This window comes from Xenopus laevis, chromosome 1S, assembly GCF_017654675.1.
Source record: "Xenopus laevis strain J_2021 chromosome 1S, Xenopus_laevis_v10.1, whole genome shotgun sequence".
Classification (NCBI taxonomy): domain Eukaryota; kingdom Metazoa; phylum Chordata; class Amphibia; order Anura; family Pipidae; genus Xenopus; species Xenopus laevis.
In genome coordinates this window covers 200,903,732-200,930,764 of record NC_054372.1, presented here as the reverse complement: position 1 = coordinate 200,930,764, position 27,033 = coordinate 200,903,732, and the positions used below count along the sequence as shown (strand labels likewise).

At 40.1% G+C, this 27,033-nt stretch overlaps 1 protein-coding gene and 1 long non-coding RNA gene across 2 annotated transcripts in view; one reads left to right on the top strand and one right to left on the bottom strand.

Annotated features, from left to right (window-relative positions):
• Positions 1-27,033, bottom strand: part of LOC108704986 (complement decay-accelerating factor-like) — a 152,086-nt gene that overhangs the window by 23,761 nt on the left and 101,292 nt on the right. Inside the window, exons 2-4 of the mRNA XM_041580716.1 lie at positions 15,249-15,428; positions 13,000-13,191; positions 7,791-7,970 (exon numbers count right to left, since the gene is read on the bottom strand). Coding sequence (XP_041436650.1) covers positions 7,791-7,970; positions 13,000-13,191; positions 15,249-15,428 — 552 coding nt within the window. The remainder of the gene's footprint in view (positions 1-7,790; positions 7,971-12,999; positions 13,192-15,248; positions 15,429-27,033) is intronic.
• The window catches only part of LOC108704987, an 87,142-nt gene continuing 77,035 nt past the window's right edge, over positions 16,927-27,033 (top strand). The window contains exons 1-2 of the long non-coding RNA XR_005965135.1: positions 16,927-16,985; positions 17,299-17,508. This is a non-coding gene — a long non-coding RNA (uncharacterized LOC108704987). The remainder of the gene's footprint in view (positions 16,986-17,298; positions 17,509-27,033) is intronic.

Sequence of the window (27,033 nt, the reverse complement as noted above, 5' to 3'; positions counted from 1 at the left end):
TAAGGACCAAAGAGGAGGCAACAATCCAAGATCGCGGTACAGAAAAGGGTTTATCAAAGAATGGTCGTAAAACAGGCAGAATGGTCAAGACAGGCAGTACAGGTTCAAAGTCGATAACAGGCAAGGTTCAAACACGGATAAGCAAGACAGAATATATCGCACCCAGGAACTATATGAAATAGACCTATAATTGGGCAAGGTCAGGATGGAAATGAGGGTCTTTATAGTCCAGTCTATTGGCGCCAAAATTGACGCGCTGGCGTCAGACGCAGACGCCAGCGTCCCCACGCTGACGCCTTGACGCCGGCGCCCGATTCTGACGCCGGCGTCCGTTCCGTCGCCGGCGACCAATCACAGGGCAAGAAGAAGATGATGCAGGATGATTGCGACCACCCGGAGCCATGTGCAGGGAAGAGGAATCGCCATTTTGGACGCCATCTTGGAGCAGGTCAGTAGACTCCATTACATATGCACCAATCCAAGAGGCCCTTACAAACGGTCACCCTATGGAATTCAAGGATGGGATTGTATTTCCCTCAACAGCTACAAGAAATGACTGATTATGTAGTTGTTGTACAGAAATGTCTAAATGAAATACACAAATATGTTTTTGATTATTTTCCAGATCCAAATGTCAATACTGGTTCACACTATCTTAAACCAGGTGACTGGGTAGTGATTAAAAAGCACGTGAGGAAAAGCTTGGACCCAAGGATTGAAGGTCCTTTCTAAGTGCAATCAGTAACACCTAGTTCAGTAAAATGACAAAGATGTATAGATACATGTTTCCAATTGTAGAAGAGCAACTGTACCCGAAGTGCATGTATTTGTATTTTGAGTACTACTGGTTTTTGGTTTCGTTCATATGTCCTTTAGCAAAAGTAATTTTTATGAACAACCAAATCATTACATAACTTTACAAAAAAAGAATAACTAAGGAAGCAAATAGAACTAATTGTTATGTGTATGGCATTAGGCCAAATGATTCAAAGGAACTACCCATGGTAGCTTTCCCAATTTCTGCTGATGAATTAGTTTAACAATAACAATTATTATTTATATACGGCTTGGAAAATAGCACTATTGAAGGATTAAACAGGTTTAAATGACACATGGAAAATAATGATTGGTCTAAGTGTGTTTTTACAGGCAACCAAAGATGAAGCTAATGAATTTAGTATCGAGCAGAGGATGGTATTTGTAAAACAACTTTTAATTTGACAGATACTAACTTTAAAGAGATACTGACACCAGAAATTAAATTCTTTTTTACAGCTATCATAATATTGGCTTTGAAAGCTACTTATAACTTTGACATAAGTAATTTGCACAATGCTTTTAAATTACCTGTCTGATCCCCCATGTTCCTGTATGAGGGGGCTGCCATATTTGTGCAGCAGGAGTCCGTTAGCATTAGAAACTCTAACTGAGAGGCTGAGATGGGACAGTCAGGTTGGCAAAACAGTCAGGTTTAAAAACTTCAACTAACAATTACTTACAAAAACAAGCCTCTCTGCAAAAAACGATCAACATGACCTATAGGTAACTTTTAATCTACATTAATATTTTAAAAAGTATTTTTTTTAGTGTCCGTATCACTTTAAGAAAAGTAGAGTGTTGGAACCTATTCTATTCTAAAATAGAATTAGCTATTTATGGATTAATTACATAGAAATCTACCTACTACTTTATATGTGGGAAAATGGGCTTATGTTTGGTTACCAGAGAATAGCTATGGTACCTGTACTATTGCTACTTTAGCTCCTGCCATATCAATTGTAGATTAGGATGATGTAACAGCAAATATTTATTTATTTATTATTTTATATCACGCCACAATCCTTTTAAGAGAATTGTTTACCAAAGTAAAGTTGAATAATTTTTGGGGAATTGTAAATAAGATTAAAGAGTTACAATATGAAGCAAGGGCAAGTAGGCATAAGGGGTGGAACCCTTATTAATATATTTAGTTCTATTGTTTACATAAGCAAGCGAGTGTTTTGTTGTTCATGATTTTAATTATATTGCTATAATTTTATGCCCTTTGTACACTTAGGGGCCGATTCACTAAGGGTCGAATTTCGAAGTTAAAAATACTTCGAAATTCGACCCTCGGATTGAAATCCTTCGACTTCGAATATCGAAGTCGAAGGATTTAGCGCTGATCCTGCGATCGATCGATCGAAGGATTTTTCGTTCGATCGAACGATTAAATCCTTCGAATCGAACGATTCGAAGGATTTTAATCCAACGATCGAAGGAAAATCCTTCGATCAAAAAATCACAGGCAAGCCTATGGGGACCTTCCCCATAGGCTAACATTGACTTCGGTAGCTTTTAGCTGCCGAAGTAGGGGGTCGAAGTTTTTTTTAAAGGGGAAGTACTTCGACTATCGAATGGTCGAATAGTCGAACGATTTTTACTTCGAATCGTTCGATTTCGTTCGACTTCTAACGAATTTAACCAATTCGATGGTCGAAGTACCCAAAAAATACTTCGAAATTCGAAGTATTTTTCATTCGAATCCTTCACTCGAGCTTAGTGAATCAGCCCCTTACTGTGTTTATAATTTCTCAAAGTACAAAACCTAATGATAAACATATCTACCGTGTCAAGATTCAAGATCCTGACTCTGAAATTATAAAAGTAGTTTCTAACATTATAATTTGTTTACTTCTATAGATAAACAACTGAGCATGTGGAAGAGTTTGGCAATCGTTTTTCTTGCATCATGTTTGTATGATTATGATGATTTTAAATGAACACTCTTTATTGATAATTCGAAATCTGTGATAGATGGGAACCATTCCTATTTCACAGTTCCCTTTAATTACGGATTTCTTTTCCATACCTCTTTCCAAAGCACTTTAAAGAAAGTGTTTGCTGACACCGACTATATCATGGAGATGGAGATGCATGTATCCTAAATTCCTGTCACTAGGATTCATCACTTCTAAGAACTATACTTGGGACAATACCTTTGCAGATGCCTTTACTATGAATAAATTGGAACCATCTTTTATAAACATCACTAGAACATGGATAAAGAGACTTATGTTTACTGACTGCAATATTTCTAAATACATGGCATGAAATCTTTTGGGTGTTGGTAGAATTAGATATGTAATACTTCATGTTACATCTTTTCAACTGAAGTAGTTTGTGTAGTTAGGCAAATAACAAGATTGGGATGGATTAGGAACTCTCCAGCATGTAGTTGTGTTAATTCTGCTGGTCAAGAATGAGTTCTTGGTTTTGAAGACAGGCCTAATCCCTCTTTAGAGCATAGTAGTCTCAATACGGTTATTTGCATTTAGGTGATTTAAGTTTTAGTTCAGTATTCGTTTTGGTCATGGGTGTGACCAAAAGGGGGGAATGATAAGGTAGCCTTTATTGTAGTCACATATATACTATATCTAATATATGCCTGTATACCACTTTAAGCTAAGTCTCTTTCTTGAATAATATTCTATAATATTCTAGGTCAGCATGACATGAGTAGAAAGTCCCTAAACTTCCATCAGGATTATCATGATTAACAAACATCACCTAGTTAATCATATCCCAATCAAGGACTAAACCCATGAGATAGAACTAGCTGAACGGTCATGTCATATTTGTTATTTCTAAACCTAAATACTCTTCTCTAATTGGTTAGGGTGGGAAACCACCCTAACCCTCTAATTGGTTAGGGTGGGAAACCACCCTAACCCACCTTAATGTATAATCATTAACTAATTCTGTATGTACTCGACCTATAAATAAATGGTCTGTCCACCAATATGGTAGAACAGAACAAATAAGACTCCTGGTCTGCGTCTGTTCTCTTGCATGCAATCATCCTGCAGCTCACATCCCTTCTTGTACTTATGGATGACCCTAACACCCAGGATAGGGATTTGTGACTTAAGGCCAGGTTTTCTGCTCTGTGTCCAGAAGGCACTTATTTTGGGCCCATTTTTTTCTTCAATTTCTCAATCCCCTAGTTAGTGTTTTTTTAGAATACAGGGCCAGCTGTTCTTCCACATCAGATAGGTAATTGATTGGACAGCAGATGGAGGCATTCTAGGTGTGTTCATTTTTTTCCCTCTCTAGGTCAGTGCCCTCTTGGAACACCAGCAGTTTTGGATCTTTCCTCCTCACAGAGCTCAATGTCCAGGTAACTTCTAGATACGACACTCCTATTATCCTGGTTTATTCTCGGATTCACATTCCTGTGCCACTCCTGATACATATGATCCAGCATGACTCTAGTGGATCAGAAGCCCTTCTGACACTTACTGGAACATCCATAGGGTCTCTCCAGTTCTAAGGACAGCCTCACCGATTAAATATGTAGTATAGTTGAATCCACATATAAACAGGTCCCTTATGGGTAGAAAGAACACAGGTTTGTGGGTGACTATAAGCATTTATCCAGGGCATATAATCTGCCTCCATAAATTTTGGGATTAATCCTTTAGTTACACGGGGGTTATTGGGATCTGTAACCTTTAGGGTATTCAGTTATACCTCTCAGAGTACTAGGTTGGGTCAACCAACAGGGGCTCTTTCTTAGGTACTGTAGTTGCTCAACTCTTACAGTTAATTGAGTCTGCCTCATCACAGGACCTTACACAGTGTAAGGAATTCTAATCCCAATTATTTTCTCAGGTGCCCTTGTCTCTGATCTTTAGGATCTGTTTTCTGTTAGAACAGTCCTGACTAACATGCATTCTGATATGAAGATATTTATGGTACTGGCCTTGGGTACCTCAGGGTACATTGTATAACCTACATTTATGGTTATATCCTAAACAGATCATTCCTATATTTGGTCTGTTTTGGGTTCTTACTGCTGCCAAGTGTTTCTTACAGGTACCAATTTGCACTGAAATTAGGCATACATGTGATGAATGCTTTTTGGTGAGTAGGAGAGTAAGTATTTCAGCTTGCTGAATTCGCCTTGCACAGGACTGGCTTCCTCTCTCTTCTGGAGGGTGAAGTGGTGGTTAGTGAGCTAACTTGTTCCTCACTCTCAGTGGGCTAACTTCTCTCTCTCTCGCACTCTCTATCTCTATCAATAGGCTATACTATAGTGTTATTCTTAGCCTGGTGAACTTATTCTGGGGTTTTCACCTGGACTCTCTATATTAAAGTAAAGAGTTTGCATGATGGTGGACTATCTAGTCAACGATACTCCATTCCTTATTACAGATTCTTCTTAAAGTATATTCCCTCTCATGGGATAATGTTAGCTTGCTACATCCCGTTACGTACTGACATGGAGTTCGTCTAGGGAAAATAGAAGATTTTTTCATTCTTACCGAGATCTTCCTTTCCTAGACGAACTCCATGTCAGTACACCCGCCCTTTTTCACTGGTAATTTAAGAGCTTGTTACAAAGACGCCGGTAGGTGTGTGTGGTTGGTCTTTTAAAGGCTTGGGGAAGTTCCTTCTAATGGGAGAAGGGAGGAGGGGCTATCCCGTGACATACTGACATGGAGTTCGTCTAGGAAAGGAAGATCTCGGTAAGTATGAAATGATCTTCCTTTTTCTCCTGACAACTTCCTTGACTACTTGCTGGTCAGACTGGTGGGAAAATGACCAGCAGGTGGCGCTGTTGTAACAAAATTCATTCATATTAACAGTACATGTATCCCTTAATATCTTGGAATAAAAACATAATAAATAATGTTTGTGAAAATTCTCGTTCATCCAGGTCATGGTATATCTGTAGAAATAAGTCAAATCAACTGGAATTGCTGTGTTTTTTTCTTGAAGACATTTCACCAGTCATCCAACTGACTTTCTTAATTCAGAATAACTTGTATATAGGATCTTGCTTCATTATATATCCTCTGCAATGTTGCAATGTTGTTTATCATAATTCACAATGATGTCATTAAATTAGGTGTTTATTGTATTAACAATATTGGAGCTTTGATGTGTCATTAAATCTTTTTAGGGAGAGGAGCCAAAACAACATTGTATGTGGCAGACAATAGAGGTCACCCCCCGCCTATATTAAAACTTGGTTTTTCAGTTTTTATATATATAAATATATATATATATATATATATATATATATATATATATATATATATATATATATATATATATATAGCTTCTTTAACACCTCTTTTGTACCAGTCGCTCTCTCGGTCAAGAATCTGGACTTTGGAGTCTTCAAACATGTGTCCTTTTTCTTTTAGATGTAGGTACCCAGCTGAGTTCTGACTAGAGGAGCTGACTCTTCTTTGTTCTTCTATGTAACTGTTGTTTGGTTTCCCCCACATACAAATCAGAGCCAATATTGCCGAAACAATCAACACCTAACTTAATGACATCATCATCATCATCACCCATATAGGGTGTGGAAGGAGGCATAAAGGGCCTAACAGGAGGCATATAGGGTGTGGGAGGAGGCAGATAGTGCATAGAAGGAGGCATATAGAGCATAGAAGGAGGCATATACGGCATGGGAGGAGGCATATAGGGCATAGGAGGAAGCATATAGGGTGTGGGAGGAGGCATATAGGGTGTGGGAGGAGGCATATTGGGCAGGAGGAGGGAGAAAGTAGATTGGGGTCAAGTGAGTTGACTCAGTGATGAGGGGTATTTTTGGCAAGTGGATTGGGGGTTAGGCAAGAAAAACTATACTTCAGAACTATATAGGTCTCTATAAAAACAGACTTCATTGTTATTCTTAATTTTATCTCTATTTCTTATTCTCTAACCCACATTATGTCTCACATACAGATGATTCTGTACCACCTCCACCCTGTCCCCTATGAGCACTGACATGTCACATGTCCTAAAATCCTGACATAAAACCTTTTAGGGTAGGGCTGCCACCCATCTGGTTTTCACCTGGACAGTCCAGTTTTCAGAGTCAAAACTGTCCGTCCAGTTTTCCAAATAAGGAAAACCAGGAGGGATCCCACTAGATTTGCATGATGATTAGTCAATCACTATCACCACATCATAGCCCGCCATGTTACACCACTTGCCATACCCATTACATCACAGCCCTGCCCTGTGACATCACCGACCTTCCCCCTGCCTGGACTGAGGTTGATCAAAAGGTGGCAACCCGATTTTGAGGACATGTATATCTGCAAAATTTTGGCCACACCACTTTTGGCCACTCCCTTTGGACTCCACCCACTTTCACTTAATTTTCCAGAAAATCAAACCATAGCTTTGGGGGCAAAATTTGTTTAACGTCTTGCACTGCAGGAAGGGGATATTAACATCACATGTACAAATTTAACTGAGAGCTGTGAATGCTGCACTACAAGCACATTATGGGGAAAAGGATTCTGTAACATAAAAAGAACATTATATAGTAAGAAGCAGAGGCACTGACACACCAAATACATAGAGAGCAATGGACAATGGCACCATGAGCAGTGAGATATAGAGAATACTGGCAGGCCAAGCACAATATACAATAAAACAAAGTGGGTATAAATACATGAATACATCATATTGTATAAATCAGTGAGCAAAGGCAACCCAAGCCTATAAATTCTAGCACCTCCCTATGTACTGCCTCACTCTATTGCTCTGCCACAATGCAAGGTATGAGGAGCTGCATCAGTAATGTGAAATATCTCTCACATGGATCCCTTTTATGCTAGTTAGACAGCAATGTTATATTATACTGGGACAGTTGTACAAATGCTCCAACCCCACTGCATCAGCATAATTATATATATAAACATACACTGAGTCTTACAGATCCCTATTTATACTGTGATCCCCTGAGTGTGTCCCTCTGATTAATGATTTGGCTTAGTACTCACCAATACAGGGATCCGGCACATTCCAGTAACTGTGGGTTTTATTCTTCCTACATCTAATTACATCAGATACAGACTGATATCCGGGGGCACAGGTCACTGTTACAGATTCCCCCAAATCATAGAAATCTTTGTTCGGAGATAATGAATTGATTCCTGGTCCTGTCGGCTTTGCACATTGTTCTGGAAATGAAGAGAAAGGAATAAGGAAGATTTAAGGTGGTGAGATTTAGTCAGTAATATACAGGAGCAAACTGCAATCTAATATGTAACATAGGAGAAATATAGGAACAAACTCCTCTATAAACAGCAAATTGCAAGTGACTTGTGTAGTTCTCAGCACTGGTATAACTACTGGTCTGCTGGCCACCACTCCATGACAGTTGCAGGCCGGGCCGGGCCAAGGTATTTTGGCTCCCTAGTCAGAGGCTTCTCCCCCCACCCAGTCCTGCACTGCCATTTCCAACCTTACTATTCATATTGCCCCCTGTACCTGTGCCAGCTTAAACTAAAACATCCACCATATTGTTACCCCTAATCTGTATCTATGCCAGAGACAACCAAAAAATTCTTCATATTGCCCCTAATTTGTACCTGTGTCAGCAGGAGCCAAAAATCCATCATATTGCCCCAAACATCTGTGTACCTTTGCCAGCAGCCACCATATTGTCCCATGTACCTGAGCCAAAGGCAGCCAAAAAATCCACAATATTGCCCCAAAATATGTATCTGTGCCAACAGCAGCCAAAGGTCCTTCATATTGACCCTAATGATCGGTTTTCTTGTGTAAGCAGCAGCCAAGATATTGCCCACAAATATGTACCTGTGCCAGCAGCTGCCAAGAGGGAGGTGGGGAGTGATTCTGCCCACAGTACAAATCATGGGCAAGAGGGGGTTGAAACAGGCATTTTATATATTTGAAACACTATTTAAGTCCAAGCAATCCAGTGTTTAAAAAAAGAAATTCCCCTTAAAAGTGCGCCCCCCATGATTGTGCCCTACTGTGCCTGCCCCTAGTTCCAGCCCTGGTTGCAGGTAGGTGCATGCAAGTCCCAGGTGGGTGCAGGTCAGGGTGCAGACTTTGCCAATGGGCCACTTCATGTAGTTACACCACTGCTTCTTGGCTTTGGAACATTTACTGGAAACATTGTGGCCTCACTTTTAATCTGGTTTTTGGTTGCCGGGATAAGTGATCCAAGCAACCAGACAGTTTGTTGTGACATTTAATAATTTTGTTTTTTTAATGTTCAGTGTCAGCATTGCCCCAATAATGTCTTCACATTAGAATGAATGGATTTTACATATTGATTAACAGTGGTTAACATGTGACAGTAGAATTACTGAGATATAGTACATATATATATATTCAGCAGGGCCAGAACTAGGGGTAGGCAGAAGAGTCATGTGACTACGGTGCAAAGGTGGAGGGGTGCCAGGCACAAACCTCTTCTGCCGCCGTCCCCTAGCTCAGACCCCTGTATCCTCAACAACTGTCAGCTTCTCGTCTTTGTGCTCACCTGCGCTCTTCCATTAGGGTTGTCACCTGGCTGCTATTTTACAGGCCTGGCTGGTAAAAATGATGGTTGATCCCAATGTTATTAATAGGGAATAAAGATAAATATATAGGAAGGTTAGTGATCCCAATGTTATTAATAGGGAATAAAGATAAATATATAGGAAGGTCAGTGATCCCAATGTTATTAATAGGGAATAAAGATAAATTTATAGGAAGGTCAGTGATCCCAATGTTATTAATAGGAATAAAGATAAATATATAGGAAGGTCAGTGATCCCAATGTTATTAATAGGGAATAAAGATAAATATATAGGAAGGTCAGTGATCCCAATGTTATTAATAGGGAATAAAGATAAATATATAGGAAGGTCAGTGACCCCAATGTTATTAATAGGGAATAAAGCTAAATATATAGGAAGGTCAGTGATCCCAATGTTATTAATAGGGAATAAAGATAAATATATAGGAAGGTCAGTGATCCCAATGTTATTAATAGGGAATAAAGATAAATATAAAGGAAGGTCAGTGATCCCAATGTTATTAATAGGGAATAAAGATAAATATATAGGAAGGTCAGTGATCCCAATGTTATTAATAGGGAATAAAGATAAATATATAGGAAGGTCAGTGATCCCAATGTTATTAATAGGGAATAAAGATAAATTTATAGGAAGGTCAGTGATCCCAATGTTATTAATAGGAATAAAGATAAATATATAGGAAGGTCAGTGATCCCAATGTTATTAATAGGGAATAAAGATAAATATATAGGAAGGTCAGTGATCCCAATGTTATTAATAGGGAATAAAGATAAATATATAGGAAGGTCAGTGATCCCAATGTTATTAATAGGGAATAAAGATAAATATATAGGAAGGTCAGTGACCCCAATGTTATTAATAGGGAATAAAGATAAATATATAGGAAGGTCAGTGATCCCAATGTTATTAATAGGGAATAAAGATAAATATATAGGAAGGTCAGTGACCCCAATGTTATTAATAGGGAATAAAGCTAAATATATAGGAAGGTCAGTGATCCCAATGTTATTAATAGGGAATAAAGATAAATATATAGGAAGGTCAGTGATCCCAATGTTATTAATAGGGAATAAAGATAAATATAAAGGAAGGTCAGTGATCCCAATGTTATTAATAGGGAATAAAGATAAATATATAGGAAGGTCAGTGATCCCAATGTTATTAATAGGGAATAAAGATAAATATATAGGAAGGTCAGTGATCCCAATGTTATTAATAGGGAATAAAGATAAATTTATAGGAAGGTCAGTGATCCCAATGTTATTAATAGGAATAAAGATAAATATATAGGAAGGTCAGTGATCCCAATGTTATTAATAGGGAATAAAGATAAATATATAGGAAGGTCAGTGATCCCAATGTTATTAATAGGGAATAAAGATAAATATATAGGAAGGTCAGTGATCCCAATGTTATTAATAGGGAATAAAGATAAATATATAGGAAGGTCAGTGATCCCAATGTTATTAATAGGGATTGGGAATAAAGATAAATATATAGGAAGGTCAGTGATCCCAATGTTATTAATAGGGAATAAAGATAAATATATAGGAAGGTCAGTGATCCCAATGTTATTAATAGGGAATAAAGATAAATTTATAGGAAGGTCAGTGATCCCAATGTTATTAATAGGAATAAAGATAAATATATAGGAAGGTCAGTGATCCCAATGTTATTAATAGGGAATAAAGATAAATATATAGGAAGGTCAGTGATCCCAATGTTATTAATAGGGAATAAAGATAAATATATAGGAAGGTCAGTGATCCCAATGTTATTAATAGGGAATAAAGATAAATATATAGGAAGGTCAGTGACCCCAATGTTATTAATAGGGAATAAAGATAAATATATAGGAAGGTCAGTGATCCCAATGTTATTAATAGGGAATAAAGATAAATATATAGGAAGGTCAGTGACCCCAATGTTATTAATAGGGAATAAAGCTAAATATATAGGAAGGTCAGTGATCCCAATGTTATTAATAGGGAATAAAGATAAATATATAGGAAGGTCAGTGATCCCAATGTTATTAATAGGGAATAAAGATAAATATAAAGGAAGGTCAGTGATCCCAATGTTATTAATAGGGAATAAAGATAAATATATAGGAAGGTCAGTGATCCCAATGTTATTAATAGGGAATAAAGATAAATATATAGGAAGGTCAGTGATCCCAATGTTATTAATAGGGAATAAAGATAAATTTATAGGAAGGTCAGTGATCCCAATGTTATTAATAGGAATAAAGATAAATATAAAGGAAGGTCAGTGATCCCAATGTTATTAATAGGGAATAAAGATAAATATATAGGAAGGACAGTGATCCCAATGTTATTAATAGGGAATAAAGATAAATATATAGGAAGGACAGTGATCCCAATGTTATTAATAGGGAATAAAGATAAATTTATAGGAAGGTCAGTGACCCCAATGTTATTAATAGGGAATAAAGATAAATATAAAGGAAGGTCAGTGATCCCAATGTTATTAATAGGGAATAAAGATAAATATATAGGAAGGACAGTGATCCCAATGTTATTAATAGGGAATAAAGATAAATATATAGGAAGGACAGTGATCCCAATGTTATTAATAGGGAATAAAGATAAATTTATAGGAAGGTCAGTGACCCCAATGTTATTAATAGGGAATAAAGATAAATATAAAGGAAGGTCAGTGATCCCAATGTTATTAATAGGGAATAAAGATAAATATATAGGAAGGACAGTGATCCCAATGTTATTAATAGGGAATAAAGATAAATATATAGGAAGGACAGTGATCCCAATGTTATTAATAGGGAATAAAGATAAATTTATAGGAAGGTCAGTGATCCCAATGTTATTAATAGGGAATAAAGATAAATATATAGGAAGGTCAGTGATCCCAATGTTATTAATAGGGAATAAAGATAAATATATAGGAAGGTCAGTGATCCCAATGTTATTAATAGGGAATAAAGATAAATATATAGGAAGGTCAGTGATCCCAATGTTATTAATAGGGAATAAAGATAAATATATAGGAAGGTCAGTGATCCCAATGTTATTAATAGGGAATAAAGATAAATATATAGGAAGGTCAGTGATCCCAATGTTATTAATAGGGATAAAAGATAAATATATAGGAAGGCTGGTATTTTTCTCCAGAAAATCATTCGTACACACTCGCTTGTGCTTGAGTCTCCATGGCCGGCAACAACCCTGGCTTCCTCTGTGTGCATGTATGTAGCCGGCCAGGTTGCCTAGGGCACCCGTCTGGTTTGGCCCGGCACTGATATTCAGTTAACATTAACATTAGTTTATAAGATATACAAAACATTATTAGTTGTGCCAGGGGGATCATATTTCCAATATAATTTACTCTGGTTATTTAAAATATAAATGTCCTTATTTCTTCTGCTAGGGCCGACCACTCTAATGGCCCTTTACTACACCGTCACTAATCTGGGTCGGGCTTTCTCAAAATCCGTAAAAGTCACAGGAAAAAAGTGCAACTTTTATGGGATTTATTGACAAAACTGCAACAATTCAGAATCTGAAAAGACTCTAAGACCTGTGGAAATCACATAGAAGTCAATGGCAGACTTTTGTGCCACTATATAAAAAAGTCGCTCATGTGTGAATCTAACCCATAAATGTAATGTACTTACCCACACAGCGAAAAGGCACTGTTACATCCCACACATTCTTATCTTGTGCAGATTTACATGTAATTGTGTCCCGTGAGGGTTTATATCCCAGTGGGCATCTCACAGACACCTCAGTGTTGGGGGGATAATAATCTTGGGGTGGAACAAGCTGCACATTTGGATCCCTGGAGAGGTCAGATTTCTTGCATTGCTCTATAAGAGACAAACAGGACAGGCTTATGGGGGAGTGGGACACTTTATATTGCCCTGATGGTCAATTTTATGATCATAACTGCTGCCTGGTTGCTAGGGTAATAGAGCCCCAGCAATCAAAGAACAGTTTGAACCGACAGCCTGGGAATTGCAGAAGAAAAGTAAAAAATGTAAAGAACATAAATGACAACAAATTGCATAACTTTCTACATCACACAAATCACACCTCCCAACATTTAAAAACAGAAAGAGGGACAAAAAGTTGTGCCCTGTGCAGAGTGGCAATTTTTTGACCACACCCATTTTATAGCCACACCCTCTAATTACCATGTCTATTTTACAAAAGTTGGCAGTTTATGAAAGTTTGAACACAACTTGAACACAGTTTTAGTGCAATTCTTTGTGTACTTTAATAGTTTTGCCAATAAAAGCGAAATTGCCCTTTTGTGAGTCTCAGTTCCCCAAAGAGATCTGCTTATCCTAAATTGTATATTTGCTTGTCTTAAATTGTTACACATGTGTAGGGCCCTATAGGGATACAGGCCCTATAGAGTTAATCTTTTCACCATTTCCTTGGGTTATTGGGTAGAATCCCTGTTACAGAATAACCTTTACAGTGATAGGCTGAGAGATTTGATGACACTGCTCTGACTCACTCCTATATAGTGTGAGCAGGGAGTGGCCTCTTCCTCTTTCTCCTCTGGATGCTGATCCAGCTGGATGTGCTCAGGGGGACTGAGTGCAATAGGCCCAGAAGAAGTCATGTGACCAAGTCGGGGAGCAGGTAACCCCGTGAATGAGGAACAGATACACTAGGGCAGACTTGTCATAGTCTCTCTAGGAGAGAAAGGCAGAGAGGTGAGAGAGAAAGAGCAGCTGAAGCTCCAACAAGGATTTGCAGTAAGGGAGGAGCTTCCCAGAGGCTCTGTGTGTTGCCTCCAGTCAGGGACCTCAGTGAAGAGGGACTGTAGGGTACAAGCTGCTTCCTGACAACTTCCAGGAGGGAAAGGTTGTACTGCATTTGCCTGTGTATCTCTGTGTGAGCCTGTCTTGTTCTGTGTGACCTCTCAATAAGCTGTTTTCCTCAACTCCTGCGTGACTACTGAAACCTGTGCTCATTTGCCCTTTTTGGCATAATAAACCGTTCCTGATTGTTAAGAACCTCCTGGCGCCCAAGTTGTTTTTGTGTGCACAGTAGCCTGGGGGGATGTAGTTGCACTACACCATAGAGGGAACACTTCCACTTAGTGAAGGCCCTGCCCTGGGTGTAAGTCGCGTGTAACCCATGCGCTAGTGTTCTAGCTGGTGAATTAACCCCTGAGTGGCCCAAATAAGTGTTACACATGTATCTAAGAGCATCTGTTCAGTATTCTGGGCTCTCTGTCAAGAAGCCGCTTATTTTAATCAAGTTTCAGAAACTTTGTATCTATTTCTGGCATCAGTGCAGGAGATGAAAGAGAAAGTCGGGACATTTCAGGAAGAAACCCGGGACTGTGGGCTGAGCTGTCAGAATTGTGATTGTCCTGCAGAAAACAGCACAGTTGGGAGATCTGTACAAACATGTTGCTTTCAGCTGAACCAGCCCCTTTTAAATGAATAATAGGGATAAGCAGCTTTTTTTCGGCTGATACAGATTTGCGATGATATTTGAATTTTCACAAATGGCAAAAATGTTCACAAATCTGAGGTATCACAATATTAACTCTGACCCCCAAATTCCTCTTGATGTCTTAAAGGGTCAGTTCACATCAGTAATACAATTTGTACAGTCATTTCTGGGCACAAAACAACCAATTTACTCATTTACATCCATTATCTAAAATCAACAGTTGCTGATAAAACTGATCCGTAAAATGCGACTCAACTAAAACTAAAACTGTTGTGCAGCGCTGTGGAATATGGAGGCACTTTATAAATATGTATTTTTAGTAATAGTATTAATATAATAATAATAATACCAATAATAATATAAAGCAAAATGACCCCCTGGTTCCCCAGTATAAGGGAAGGAGATTTCCCCCAGGGAGCTGAGTGAGTTACTGGGGGTGAGTAATTACCTGTGCAGGGAACACTATTACTCCACGCAGTGAACATCGCATTCCTCAAACAACTTATCGTCTCTCTCGTAGCGGAATATCCCTCCATACACCGCACTGTCACTGATTCAAATGGATCATAATATTCCTGTTCTACCCCAGTCCTGTTTATTCCATTTATCTGTGACAGGAGACACTGGTCTGGAATAAGAATAAAGTACATGCAGTTATTATACTCACACAGGTTATACTGAGACATTTCAGCTCATTCCTTATCATATAATACTGGGGGTTCATGTCATGTAACTGTATCAGTAATGACTTATATACCCACTCAGCCAGGTAAGACCGTTATCTGTCAAATATCCCACCAATCATAGCACTTAAACCTAAACCCCTGAAAACCCAACTGAAAATTTTAAACCTAACGGCTGCCACTTTCCCATACCTGTGGGCCTATATACCCCCATAAAACATTAAATTAGGTGTTGATTGTATTAACAAGATTGGAGCTTTGATGTGTCATTAAACCTTTCAGGGAGAGGAGCCAAAACAATGGCAGACAATGTATATGGCAGACAATAGATGTTACCCCCCCCCCGCCTCTATTCAAACTTAGTTTTTCAGTTTTTATATATATATGGCTTCTTTAACACCTCTTTTGTACCAGTCGCTCTCTCGGTCTAGAATCTGGACTTTGGAGTCTTCAAACATGTGTCCTTTTTCTTTTAGATGTAGGTACCCAGCTGAGTTCTGACTAGAGGAGCTGACTCTTCTTTGCTCTTCTATGTAACTGTTGTTTGGTTTCCCATCATTATCATCATCATCACCTCCATATAGGGCATAGGAGGAGGCACATAGGGCATAGGAGGAGGCATATAGGGTGTGGGAGGAGGCATATTGGGCATGAGAAGGGAGAAAGTAGATTGGGGGCAAGTGAGTTGACTTATCGATGGGGGGTGTTTTTGGCAAGTGGATTGGGGGTTAGACAAGCCATACCTCCCAACTGTCCCTTTTTCGGAGGGACAGTCCCTCTTTTGACAGCTCAACCCGCAGTCCCTCATTTGTACAGTAAAGTCCCTCTTTTCTCTGCACTGAACAGCCAGAAAAAGAATCAAAGTTTTTCACTTAATTGGCTTTTAGCAGAGAGCCCAGAACAGCTAACAGGTGCAAATAAGATACTTTGTAACAATTTTGAGACACAAAAACACAGTTTAGATAAGGAGAAATATTTTCAAACTTTCATAACCTGCCAGGTAATTAGGGGGTGTAATTAGGGGGTGTGGCCACAGAAAGGGGTGTGGTCAAAAAGATTGCTACGTGCAGAAAAAAATTTTTTGTCCCTCTTTTTACTTCCAAAGTTGGGAGGTATGGGCAAGCAGAGAGCATTTAAACGAAAAACTATACTCCAGAACTATATAGGTCTCTATAAAAACAGAATTCATTGTTATTCTTAATTTTATCTCTATTTCTTATTCTCTGTCGTGTCTCCAGCATAAGCTGTCACCATGCTAACACATTCTACAATTCATTTGCTCGGAGCTCCCTCCTCTGGACACTTGCTGTAAGTGCACAACGTCACTTCCTATATTCATTTTACACCTCTATAATGCTTATGGCAGAATTTGGACTAATCAGGCTACCGTACGCCCACCATGTGACCTAGAGCAATGCCTTGTGGGAGCCAGGACTCCATTTTACACCATCCATGCTGCTGAAAAGACACAGTTCTGCATCTCCCTTATGATAGAATTGCGGGTAAGGAAATAGTTGCACCAAGCACCTTTACAACTGCCAGCACCCCCAGAGACATTGCTGCATAGACATTTCACGCCAGCTAACATTTTGATGTTGCATGTATATGTATATATGTTCATTTGCATGTTTGATAGTTCATTGCAAAGCTTACTTTTTATATTTTGTATTACAGTTTCACCTCTTATTCCACAGACTCCAAGCTTAGTCTCTTTATTGGATTGTGGGAAGGTTTAGCTGCATGTCCAACTACACACTGCCCCAGGGTAATACGAGGACAGAACATTCTCTAACCCCCATTATGTCTCACATACAGGTGTTTCTGTACCACCTCCACCTGGAAGAAATACTTACCTAGTGGATCCCTCGGTTCGCCTCCGTCCAGCAGTCCTGACATCACGGGCGTCGGGTCACATGTGCGCGTCAGCGTGCATCCAGGCGCAGGCTCATTGCGGCGCAGATCGTGACGACGCTGGCTCCTCATCGCAGGCGTTCTGATGCTGCAGAATTGGCGCCAAGATTAAAGGTATTTAAACAGTTTTTTGTATTGAAACTGTGCCTGGTTATCGTGGTTTGTCCTGAGACCTAGCTTACAGACTTATCTACTTCTGATTGACTCCTGTATATGACCTTTGATGTGTTTTGACTTCTGAGACTTCGCTGCCTGCCCAGTGCTTAACTTGCCCTTCGTTCCTGCCGATTTGCTGCCTGCCATTTTACTACAGATCTGGTTTGACTATTCTCTTCTCTGAATCCCTGGTACCTGGCTTCGGCCTAGCCTCACTGGCTTCTCTCCACTCACGGCTTCCCCCTGTATCATCCCCGGGTGGGTTCTGTGTTGTGTGAGCCGCTTGTGGGTCCTTATCATCTAGAAGAGGTCCATCGCTTCATAACTATCCGGTAAGCCTGACACCACCCTGTCCCCTATGAGCACTGACATGTCACATGTCCCACAATCCTGACATAAAACCTTTTAGGGTAGGGCTGCCACCCATCTGGTTTTCACCTGGACAGTCCAGTTTTCACAAGGGATGCCTGAGTCAAAACTGTCTGCCCAGTTTTCCAAATAAGAAAAACCAGGAAGGATCCCCCAAGATTTGCATAATGATTAGTCAATCACTATCACCACATCATAGGCGGCCATGTTACACCACTTGCCATGCCCATTACATCACAGCCCTGTCCTGTGACATCACCGACCTTCCCCCGGCCCGGATTGAGGCCCATCAAAAGGTGTCAACCCAATTTTGGGGACATGTGACATTCTAGTGACATTTTAGTAAAACAATAGCCTTTGATATTATGTCTGTCCGCATTATGTCTGCAAAATTTTGGCCACACCCCTTTTGGCCACTCCCTTTGGACTCCACCCACTTTCACTTAATTTTCCCGAAAATCAAACCATAGCTTTGGGGGCAAAATTTGCTTAACGTCTGGCACTGCAGGAAGGGGGTATTAACATCACATGTACAATTTTAACTGAGAGCTGTGAATGCTGCACTACAAGCACATTATGGGGAAAAGGATTCTGTAACCTAAAAAGAACATTACATGCAGAGACTGTGAAGTCATAAAGTCATACAACAGAGCAGTAGGTACTGATCTCCCAAGAACATAATAAAGAGAAGACACAAACACTATAAAGAACATTATATAGTAAGAAGCAGAGGCACTGACACACCAAATACATACTTAGACAGCAATGGACAATGGCACCACAAGCAGTAAGATATAGAGAATACTGGCAGGCCAAGCACAATATACAATAAAACAAAGTGGGTATAAATACATGAATACATCATATTGTATAAATCAGTGAGCAAAGGCAACCCAAGCCTATAAGTTGTAGCACCTCCCCATGTACTGCCTCACTCTACTGCTCTGCCACAATGCAAGGTATGAGGAGCTGCATCAGTAATGTGAAATATCTCTCACATGGATCCCTTTTATGCTAGTTAGACAGCATAGCGGAATGGCAACTTCATTTATAAATACCCCCTGAATTCATAGCAGAATGGCAATTCCATGTATAAATACCCCCAGAATTGATAGCAGGATGGCACAGGCACAATTCCATGTATAAATACCCCACATAACCCATAGCAGCAGGATGGCAAAGGGATGTGATGTGCTATAATCAAAGAATTTAATAGTTCCCCCTACTCACTTGCAAGTTCTTTGCCCGGGAAGACCGAATAGCTGCGCCTATAGAATGAACTCACCCAACGTTCTGGTAGAACCGTGATCTCTGTGGAGTAGAACTTAGAAAGAATGGGATCCCAAATGATGTTCCTCTGTGGCCAATGCCATGGGCATCCGCAGAAAATTCTCCAGGGGGGGGGGCAAGTTAATCAATCAAAAATAACCTGTATTTTCTAGACCAGCACAGGGAAATGAATGACCATCTTTAAGATCAAGCGCGTGTGTGCAAGTGATGCAGCACAGCAGGGGGGCAGGAGGGGGCCCTGGGACAGAAGCCCTGGTTGGCCCCCGGCCCCCTTGTCCAACCCTGTTATGGGAAATGGGTTTTTAGCACATTAACCTCTGGCAGCACAGTACACAATGTCAGTCCCTCTGATTAATGATTTGTGTCAGTTCTTTGTGCTGGGAAATAACCCAGTTGATATACAGTAAGGATATAAAGTGTTATTAGTGGGGTGCATATTATTTACATGACACTGAGTCTTACAGATCCCTATTTACACTGTGATCCCCTGAGTGTGTCCCTCTGATTAATGATTTGGCTCAGTACTCACCAATACAGGGATCCGGCACATTCCAGTTACTGTGGGTTATACATCTAATTGATTGAGATAGAGACTGATATCCGGGGGCACAGGTCACTGTTACAAATTCCCATAGATCATAGAAATCTTTGTTCGGAGATAATGAATTGATTCGAGGTCCTGTCGGCTTTGCACATTGTTCTGGAAATGAAGAGAAAGGAATAAGGAAGATTTAAGGTGGTGAGATTTAGTCAGTAATATACAGGAGCAAACTGCAATCTAATATGTAACATAGGAGAAATATAGGAACAAACTCCTCTATAAACAGCCGCTGTTGGGCACATTATAAGAGAACAGAAAGCAGTTTACACCTTTAGCTGGTTTAGAAATGAGAACTGTGAGCAAATTGCAAGTGACTTGTGTAGTTCTCAGCACTGGTATAACTACTGGTCTGCTGGCCACCACTCCATGACAGTTGCAGGCCGGGCCGGGCCAAGGTATTTTGGCTCCCTAGTCAGAGGCTTCTTAGTCCATTTCCAACCTTACTATTCATATTGCAAGAGGGGGTTGAAACAGGCATTTTATACATTTGAAACACTATTTAAGTCCAAGCAATCCAGTGTTTAAAAAAAAAAGAGAAAATAAATTCCCCTTAAAAGTGCGCCCCCCCCATGATTGTGCCCTACTGTACCTGCCCCTAGTTCCAGCCCTGGTTGCAGGTAGGTGCATGCAAGTCCCAGGTGGGTGCAGGTCAGGGTGCAGACTTTGCCAATGGGCCACTTCATGTAGTTACACCACTGCTTCTTGGCTTTGAAATATTTACTGGAAACATTGTGGCCTCACTGTTAATCTGGTTTTTGGTTGCCGGGATAAGTGATCCAAGCAACCAGACATGTGACATTTAATCATTTTGTTTTTTTAAAGTTCAGTGTCAGCATTGTCCCAATAATGTCTTCACATTAGAATGAATGTCACTGTCTGGGGGGAATCTTTGACTCCTCTCTCTCCTTCTCTGATCATATTAACACCACTGTCAAAACCTGACACTTTTCTTATGCAATATTGCCAAAATCTGTCCCTTCCTTTCACCTGATACATCCAAGACACTCATGCATGCTCTCATCCTATCCCGACTAGATTACTGTAACCTTCTACTAACTGGCCTCCCTAACTGCCATCTCTCCCCTCTACAGTCTGTATTAAACACTGCTGCCAGAATTCTCCTCCTCTCATCCAAAAGGTACAGGCCCCTCCGCTGCTAAAGTCCTTATCATGGCTTCCTATAAAACAAAGAATAACTTATAAACTCCTCCTCCTCCTCATAACCTTCCCTTCATTCCTCTGCACCTCACTACATCTCATCTCTTGTCTCTCTATATGTTCCTGCCCGAAACCTCCGCTCCTCTCAGAGCAACCGCTTGGTTGTACCCCCAGTACTACTGCTGTTTCCCGTATCAAACCCTTCTCTCTTGTGACTCCTTATATTTGGAATGTCATTCCTGAATCTCTCAGGAGAGAATCCTCCTTCAGTGTTTTTATAACAAAACTCAAAGACTCCCTCTGGGAGCACCTGGATAACAGCTGAACTGGCACTTATATAACAGTGTAACAAACTGTAACTCACAGCACCTTAATACCCCTCTGAATTGTGTCTGTCTGTTACCCTCCCATTTAGACTGTAAGCTCTACGGGGTAGGCTCCTCTAGCCTTTTGTTTCCTTGACACTGAGCACTTAATCTGTATTGTAATTATATTTTATATTTATGTGAATTGTATTTCTAATAATGCACTTATTGTTACTTTTTATTCCAATGACCCCTTGTTTGTTACTACTAATTTATTGTTTTGTTGTACAGTGCTTTGCCCTCAAGGAGCTCTATAGAAATAAAGATATACATACATACATTTTACATATTGATTATCTGTCGTTAACATTCACAAATGAGTCATGTGACAGTAGAATTACTGAGATATAGTATATATATATATATATATATATATATATATATATATATATATATATATATATATATATAGTTACATAGTTAAATTGGGTTGAAAAAAGACAAAGTCCATCAAGTCCAACCCCTCCAAATGAAAACCCAGCCCCATACACACACCCCTCCCTACTTTTAATTAAATTCTATATACCCATATCTATACTAACTATAGAGTTTAGTATCACAATAGCCTTTGTATTATGTCTGTCCAAGAAATCATCCAAGTCCCTCTTATAGTCATTAACTGAATCATCACCCGGCAGTGCATTCCCCAACCTCACTGTCCTCACTGTGATGAACCCCCTACTCTGTTCCTTTAAATGAAACTTCTTTTCCTCTAGTCTGAAGGGGAGGCCTCTGGTACGTGATTCTCTTTATGGGTAAAAAGGTCCCCTGCTATTTGTCTATAATGTCCTCTAATGTACTTGTAAAGTCTAATCATGTCCCCTCACAAGCGCCTTTTTTCCCCCAGAGAAAACAACCCCAACATTGTCAGTCTCCCCTCATAATTTAACTCTTCCCTCCCTCTAACCAGTTTAGTTGCACTTAGTCTCTGCACTCTCTCCAGCTCATTTATATCCCTCTTAAGGACTGGAGTCCAAAACTGCCCCCATACTCCAGATGAGGCCTCACCAGGGACCTATAAAGAGACACAATTATGTTTCATCCCTTGAGTTAATGCCCTTTTTTATACAAGAACTTTATTTGCTTTAGTAGCCACAGAATGACACTGCCCAGAATTAGACAACTTGTTATCTACAAAGACCCCAAGATCCTTCTCATTTAAGGAAACCCCCAACACACTGCCATTTAGTGTATAACTTGCATTTATATTATTTTTGCCAAAGTGCATAACCTGCATTTATCAACATTGAACCTCATTTTCCAGTTTGCTGCCCAGTTTTCCAGTTTAGACAGATCACTTTGCAAAGTGGCAGCATCCTGCATGGAACCTATAGTTCTGCACAATTTAGTCTCATCTGCACAAATAGAAACAGTACTTTCAATGGCACCTCCAGGTCATTAATAAACAAGTTGAAAAGCAAGGGACCTAGTACAGAGCCCTGCGGTACTCCACTAACAACACTGGTCCAATTAGAAAATGTTCCATTTACCACCACTCTTTGTAGTCTATCTTTTAGCCAGTTCTCTATCCAGGTACAAATACTATGTTCCAGGCCAACATTCCTTCATTTAACCAGTAACCTTCTGTGTGGCACTGTATCAAATGCTTTAGCAATTTCTAAGTAAATCACATCCACTGCCATCCCAGAATCAAGGTCTCTTACTAACCTTCTCATAAAAAGAAATTAAGTTAGTCTGGCAAGATCTATTACACATAAAACCATGCTGGCACAAACTCATAGGGGCAAATTCACTAAGCGCCGAACGCTAGCGTTAATTCGCTAGCGTTTGGCATTTTTGTTACTGCACAAATTCACTTACGAACGCTGGCGTAGTTTCGCTAGTGTTACTTCGCACCCTTACGCCAGGCGGATTTTCGCTAGCGACGTAACTACGCAAATTCACTAACTGTACTGAATGCTACCTTTTACGCTAGACTTCCTTCGCCACCTCAGACCTGGTGAAGCGCAATAGAGTAGATAGGGATTGTTTCAAAAAAAGTAAAAAAAAACGCTGGCGTGTTTTCTACATTATGGGTGATAGGTTGAAAAAGATTGAAATTTTTTTTGGGGCTCCCCTCCTTCCCCCCTACATTTCCTGACTCATGGCAACTTACCTAGACAAGTGGGCACATGTGTAGGGCAAAATAAAATTTTTATTTGATGATTTGAAGGTTTAATTGGCATTTGTAGTGCTGATACGTATTCCTCCATTGAAATTTGAATTTGGCGCCGTATGCAAATTAGCCTTTGCTAGCGTAACTTCGCTTTACATAGCGAATCAACGCTAGCGCAACTTCGCAACCTTACGCTACCCCTGAGCACAACTTCGGATTTTAATGAATTTGCGGAGCGCTGGCGAAGTGCGGCGAAGTTGCGCCTGGCGCAACTTCGCATCTTAGTGAATTTGCCCCATAGTATTATGATTTGCTATGAAGTCCAGTATCTTATCCTTTATTAACCCTTTGAAAAGCTTTCCTACCACTGACATCAGGCTAACTGGCCTATAGTTTTGAGGCTGAGATCGGGATCCTTTTTTGAATAGAGGCACCACATTAGCAATTTGCCAGTCTCTCGGCACTATGCCAGATCTCAATGAATCCTGAAAAATTAAGTAAAGAGGTTTGGCAATCACAGAGCTAAGCTCACTAATTACCCTGGGATGAATACCATCTGGCCCTGGACCTTTGTTAATCTTAACATGTTCAAGTCTCTTTTGAATTTCTTCATGTGTGAACCATGCATCATTAGTTGTATTACTAGAATTGGGCCTCATTTGTGTAGACAGATGAAAAATATGAGTTCAGAATCTGCGCTTTTATTTTGTTTTCATCAACCACCTGACCCCCCTCTGATAGTAAGGGTCCCACCCCTTCCTGCTTCATTTTTTACTATTTAATATAATAATTTTGGATTTTTTTTTACTGCTTGCTGCAATATGCTTTTCTATATCAATTTTAGCTTGCCTTATCATCATCATCATCATCATTTATTTATATAGCGCTGTCAAGATACGCAGTGCTTTACTACAGTTATAGCAAACAGGGAATAAATGATGGATAACAAACAAGGATTACAGATACAATAGGGTTAGAAGAACCTAGAGATTAGAGTTTACAAACTAAAAGGTTAGGGTACATTGAGATATTAGGATTATATAAACACTTTGTCATTTTTGATACAGCAATGATTAATTAAGGTACATCGAATAAGCCTCTTTAAACAGATGGGTCTTTAAGGAGCGCTTGAAAGTTTGGAAGGAAGGAGAAAGTCTGACAGCTTGTGGCAGAGAGTTCCAGAGAAAAGCAGAAGCCCGAGAGAAGTCTTGTAGATGAGAATGGGCAGAAGTGATCAGAGGAGAAGTGAGGGAAGATCAGAAGCAGAGCTTAGGTTTTGTGAAGGAGAGTATTTGGAGATTAGAAATGAAATATAGGGAGGGGTTTCATTATTAAGGGCCTTGAATGTGAGTGTAAGTAATTTGAATTTGATTCTAGAAGAGATTGGGAGCCAGTGAAGGGACATACATATGGGAGCAGCTGATGTTGAGCGGTGAGATAGATGAATGAGTCTAGCGGCCGCGTTTAGATCAGATTGGAGTTGTGAAAGATGACTTGTTGGAATACCTGTGAGAAGTAAGTTGCAGTAATCAAGGCGGGAGATGATGAGAGACTGAATCAGTGTTTTAGTTGATTCTGAACTGAGATAGGGTCGTATTCGAGCAATGTTGCGCAGTTGAATACGACAAGATTTTGCAAGTGTTTGAATGTGTGGTGAAAAAGACAGATGTGAGTCTAAGATAACTCCTAGGCAGCCTGTGTGGTGGAATGAAAGGTGGTGTTGTTTACGGTGAGTGATATCTGAGGGACAGGGGAAGATATGAAATATAATGAGTTCTGTTTTAGAAAGGTTCAGTTTCAGGTGGCGCTGTGACATCCAGGAGGAGACAGCAGAGAGACAGTCTGTGACTTGGGAAAGGACAGAATTAGAAAGATCAGGAGTAGACAAGTAGAGTTGGGTGTCATCAGCATAAAGGTGATACTGAAGTCCGAATGACTGAATGAGTTTTCCTAGTGAAGTTGTATAGAGGGAGAACAGCAGGGGGCCAAGAACAGAGCCTTGAGGAACTCCAACAGAGAGTGGGAAAGTAGTAGAAGTAGAGTTAGAGAAGGAAACTTTAAAGGAACGGTCAGACAGATAAGTTGTAAACCATGAAAGAGCAGTGTCCCGAATGCCAGCTGAGTGTAGAATGTCAAGGAGGAGTGTGTGGTCAACTGTGTCAAAGGCTGCAGAGAGATCTAGAAGGATTAGAATGGAATAATGACCTTTAGACTTTTCCAGTAGAAGATCATTGGTTACTTTGGTGAGTGCAGTTTCAGTCGAGTGTGATGGACAGAAGCCAGATTGCAAGGGGTCGAGGAGGGAGTTGTGAGTGAGATGCTGGATCAGGCGTTTGTAAACAAGCCATTCTAGTAATTTGGATGCGAATGGAAGAAGGGAGACCAGTCGATAGTTAGTGGGAGAGCTGATAGCAAGGGAAGGTTTTTTGAGGAGAGGAGTGATTAGTGCTTGTTTGTATAATGATGGAAAGGTACCAGTAGAGAGTGAAAGATTTAATAGGTGGTTAAGTGCAGGAGAGAGTGTATCAGAGGTATCAGAGAAGGCGAGAGGGTATGGGGTTAAGGGAACAGGTGGTGGGTTTTGAGCAGGCTAGAAGTTTACTAACTTCATCTAGAGTTGCAGGGGTGAAGGAGTGCAAAGTAGATGGGAGTGGACTGCACGTTGGTCTGAGATTGTTGTCGGACGGTATGCTCAGCCTAATGAGATCGATTTTTTCATTAAAGAAATGAGCAAGGTCTTGGGCGGTAACATTAATAGGTGGAGGGGGGGGCATAGGAGTGAGTTAAATGTGGCAAACAGCTGCTGTGGTTTGGAGGACATAGTAGATATTAGATAAGAGAAGTATTGTTCTTTGGCTAATGATAGAGCTCGGTTATAGCAGGAGAGCATGAATTTGAAGTGGATGAATTCAGGATCAGTTTGTGACTTTCTCCACTGTCGCTCAGCTGATCTAGTACATCTTCTGAGGTACCGAGTTACACTAGTGTGCCAGGGTTGGGGTTTAGCTGGTCGGCTGTGACAGGTAGTAGAAGGAGCAAGGGAGTCAAGTGCTGTTGAAAGGGCATCGTTGTAGAGAGAAGCTGCCATATTGGGACAGGAGAGAGTATTAATATGAGATATGGATTGTGCTGATACTGTTGATAATTGTTGTGGTTCAAAGGCATTAAGGTTTCTGTACGTGTGGGTATAGAGAGATGGTTGTGAAGGTGCAGATGAAAGCAGTATCTGAAATTAGAGTAGATGATGGTCAGACAGAGGGTAGGGAGAGTTAATTAAGTTGGATGGGCAGCATGAGTGGCAGAATATAAGGTCAAGAGCATGACCCTCGATGTGGGTAGGTGAGTCAGTCCACTGAGAGAGACCAAAAGAAGCTGTTAGAGAGAGAAGTTTAGAGGTGACCTTATAGCTTCTTTGTATGATTTATTGGCCTCCCTGTACCTTATAAATGATTCGGCTGTCCCAGCTAACTTGAAAGCCTTAAAAGCAGGTCTTTTCTTACCCACCTCAACAACAATGCTTCTATTGAACCAAAAAGGTTTTGCTTTGCAACGGCGTTCCTTGCTTACAAGTGGAATATACTGAC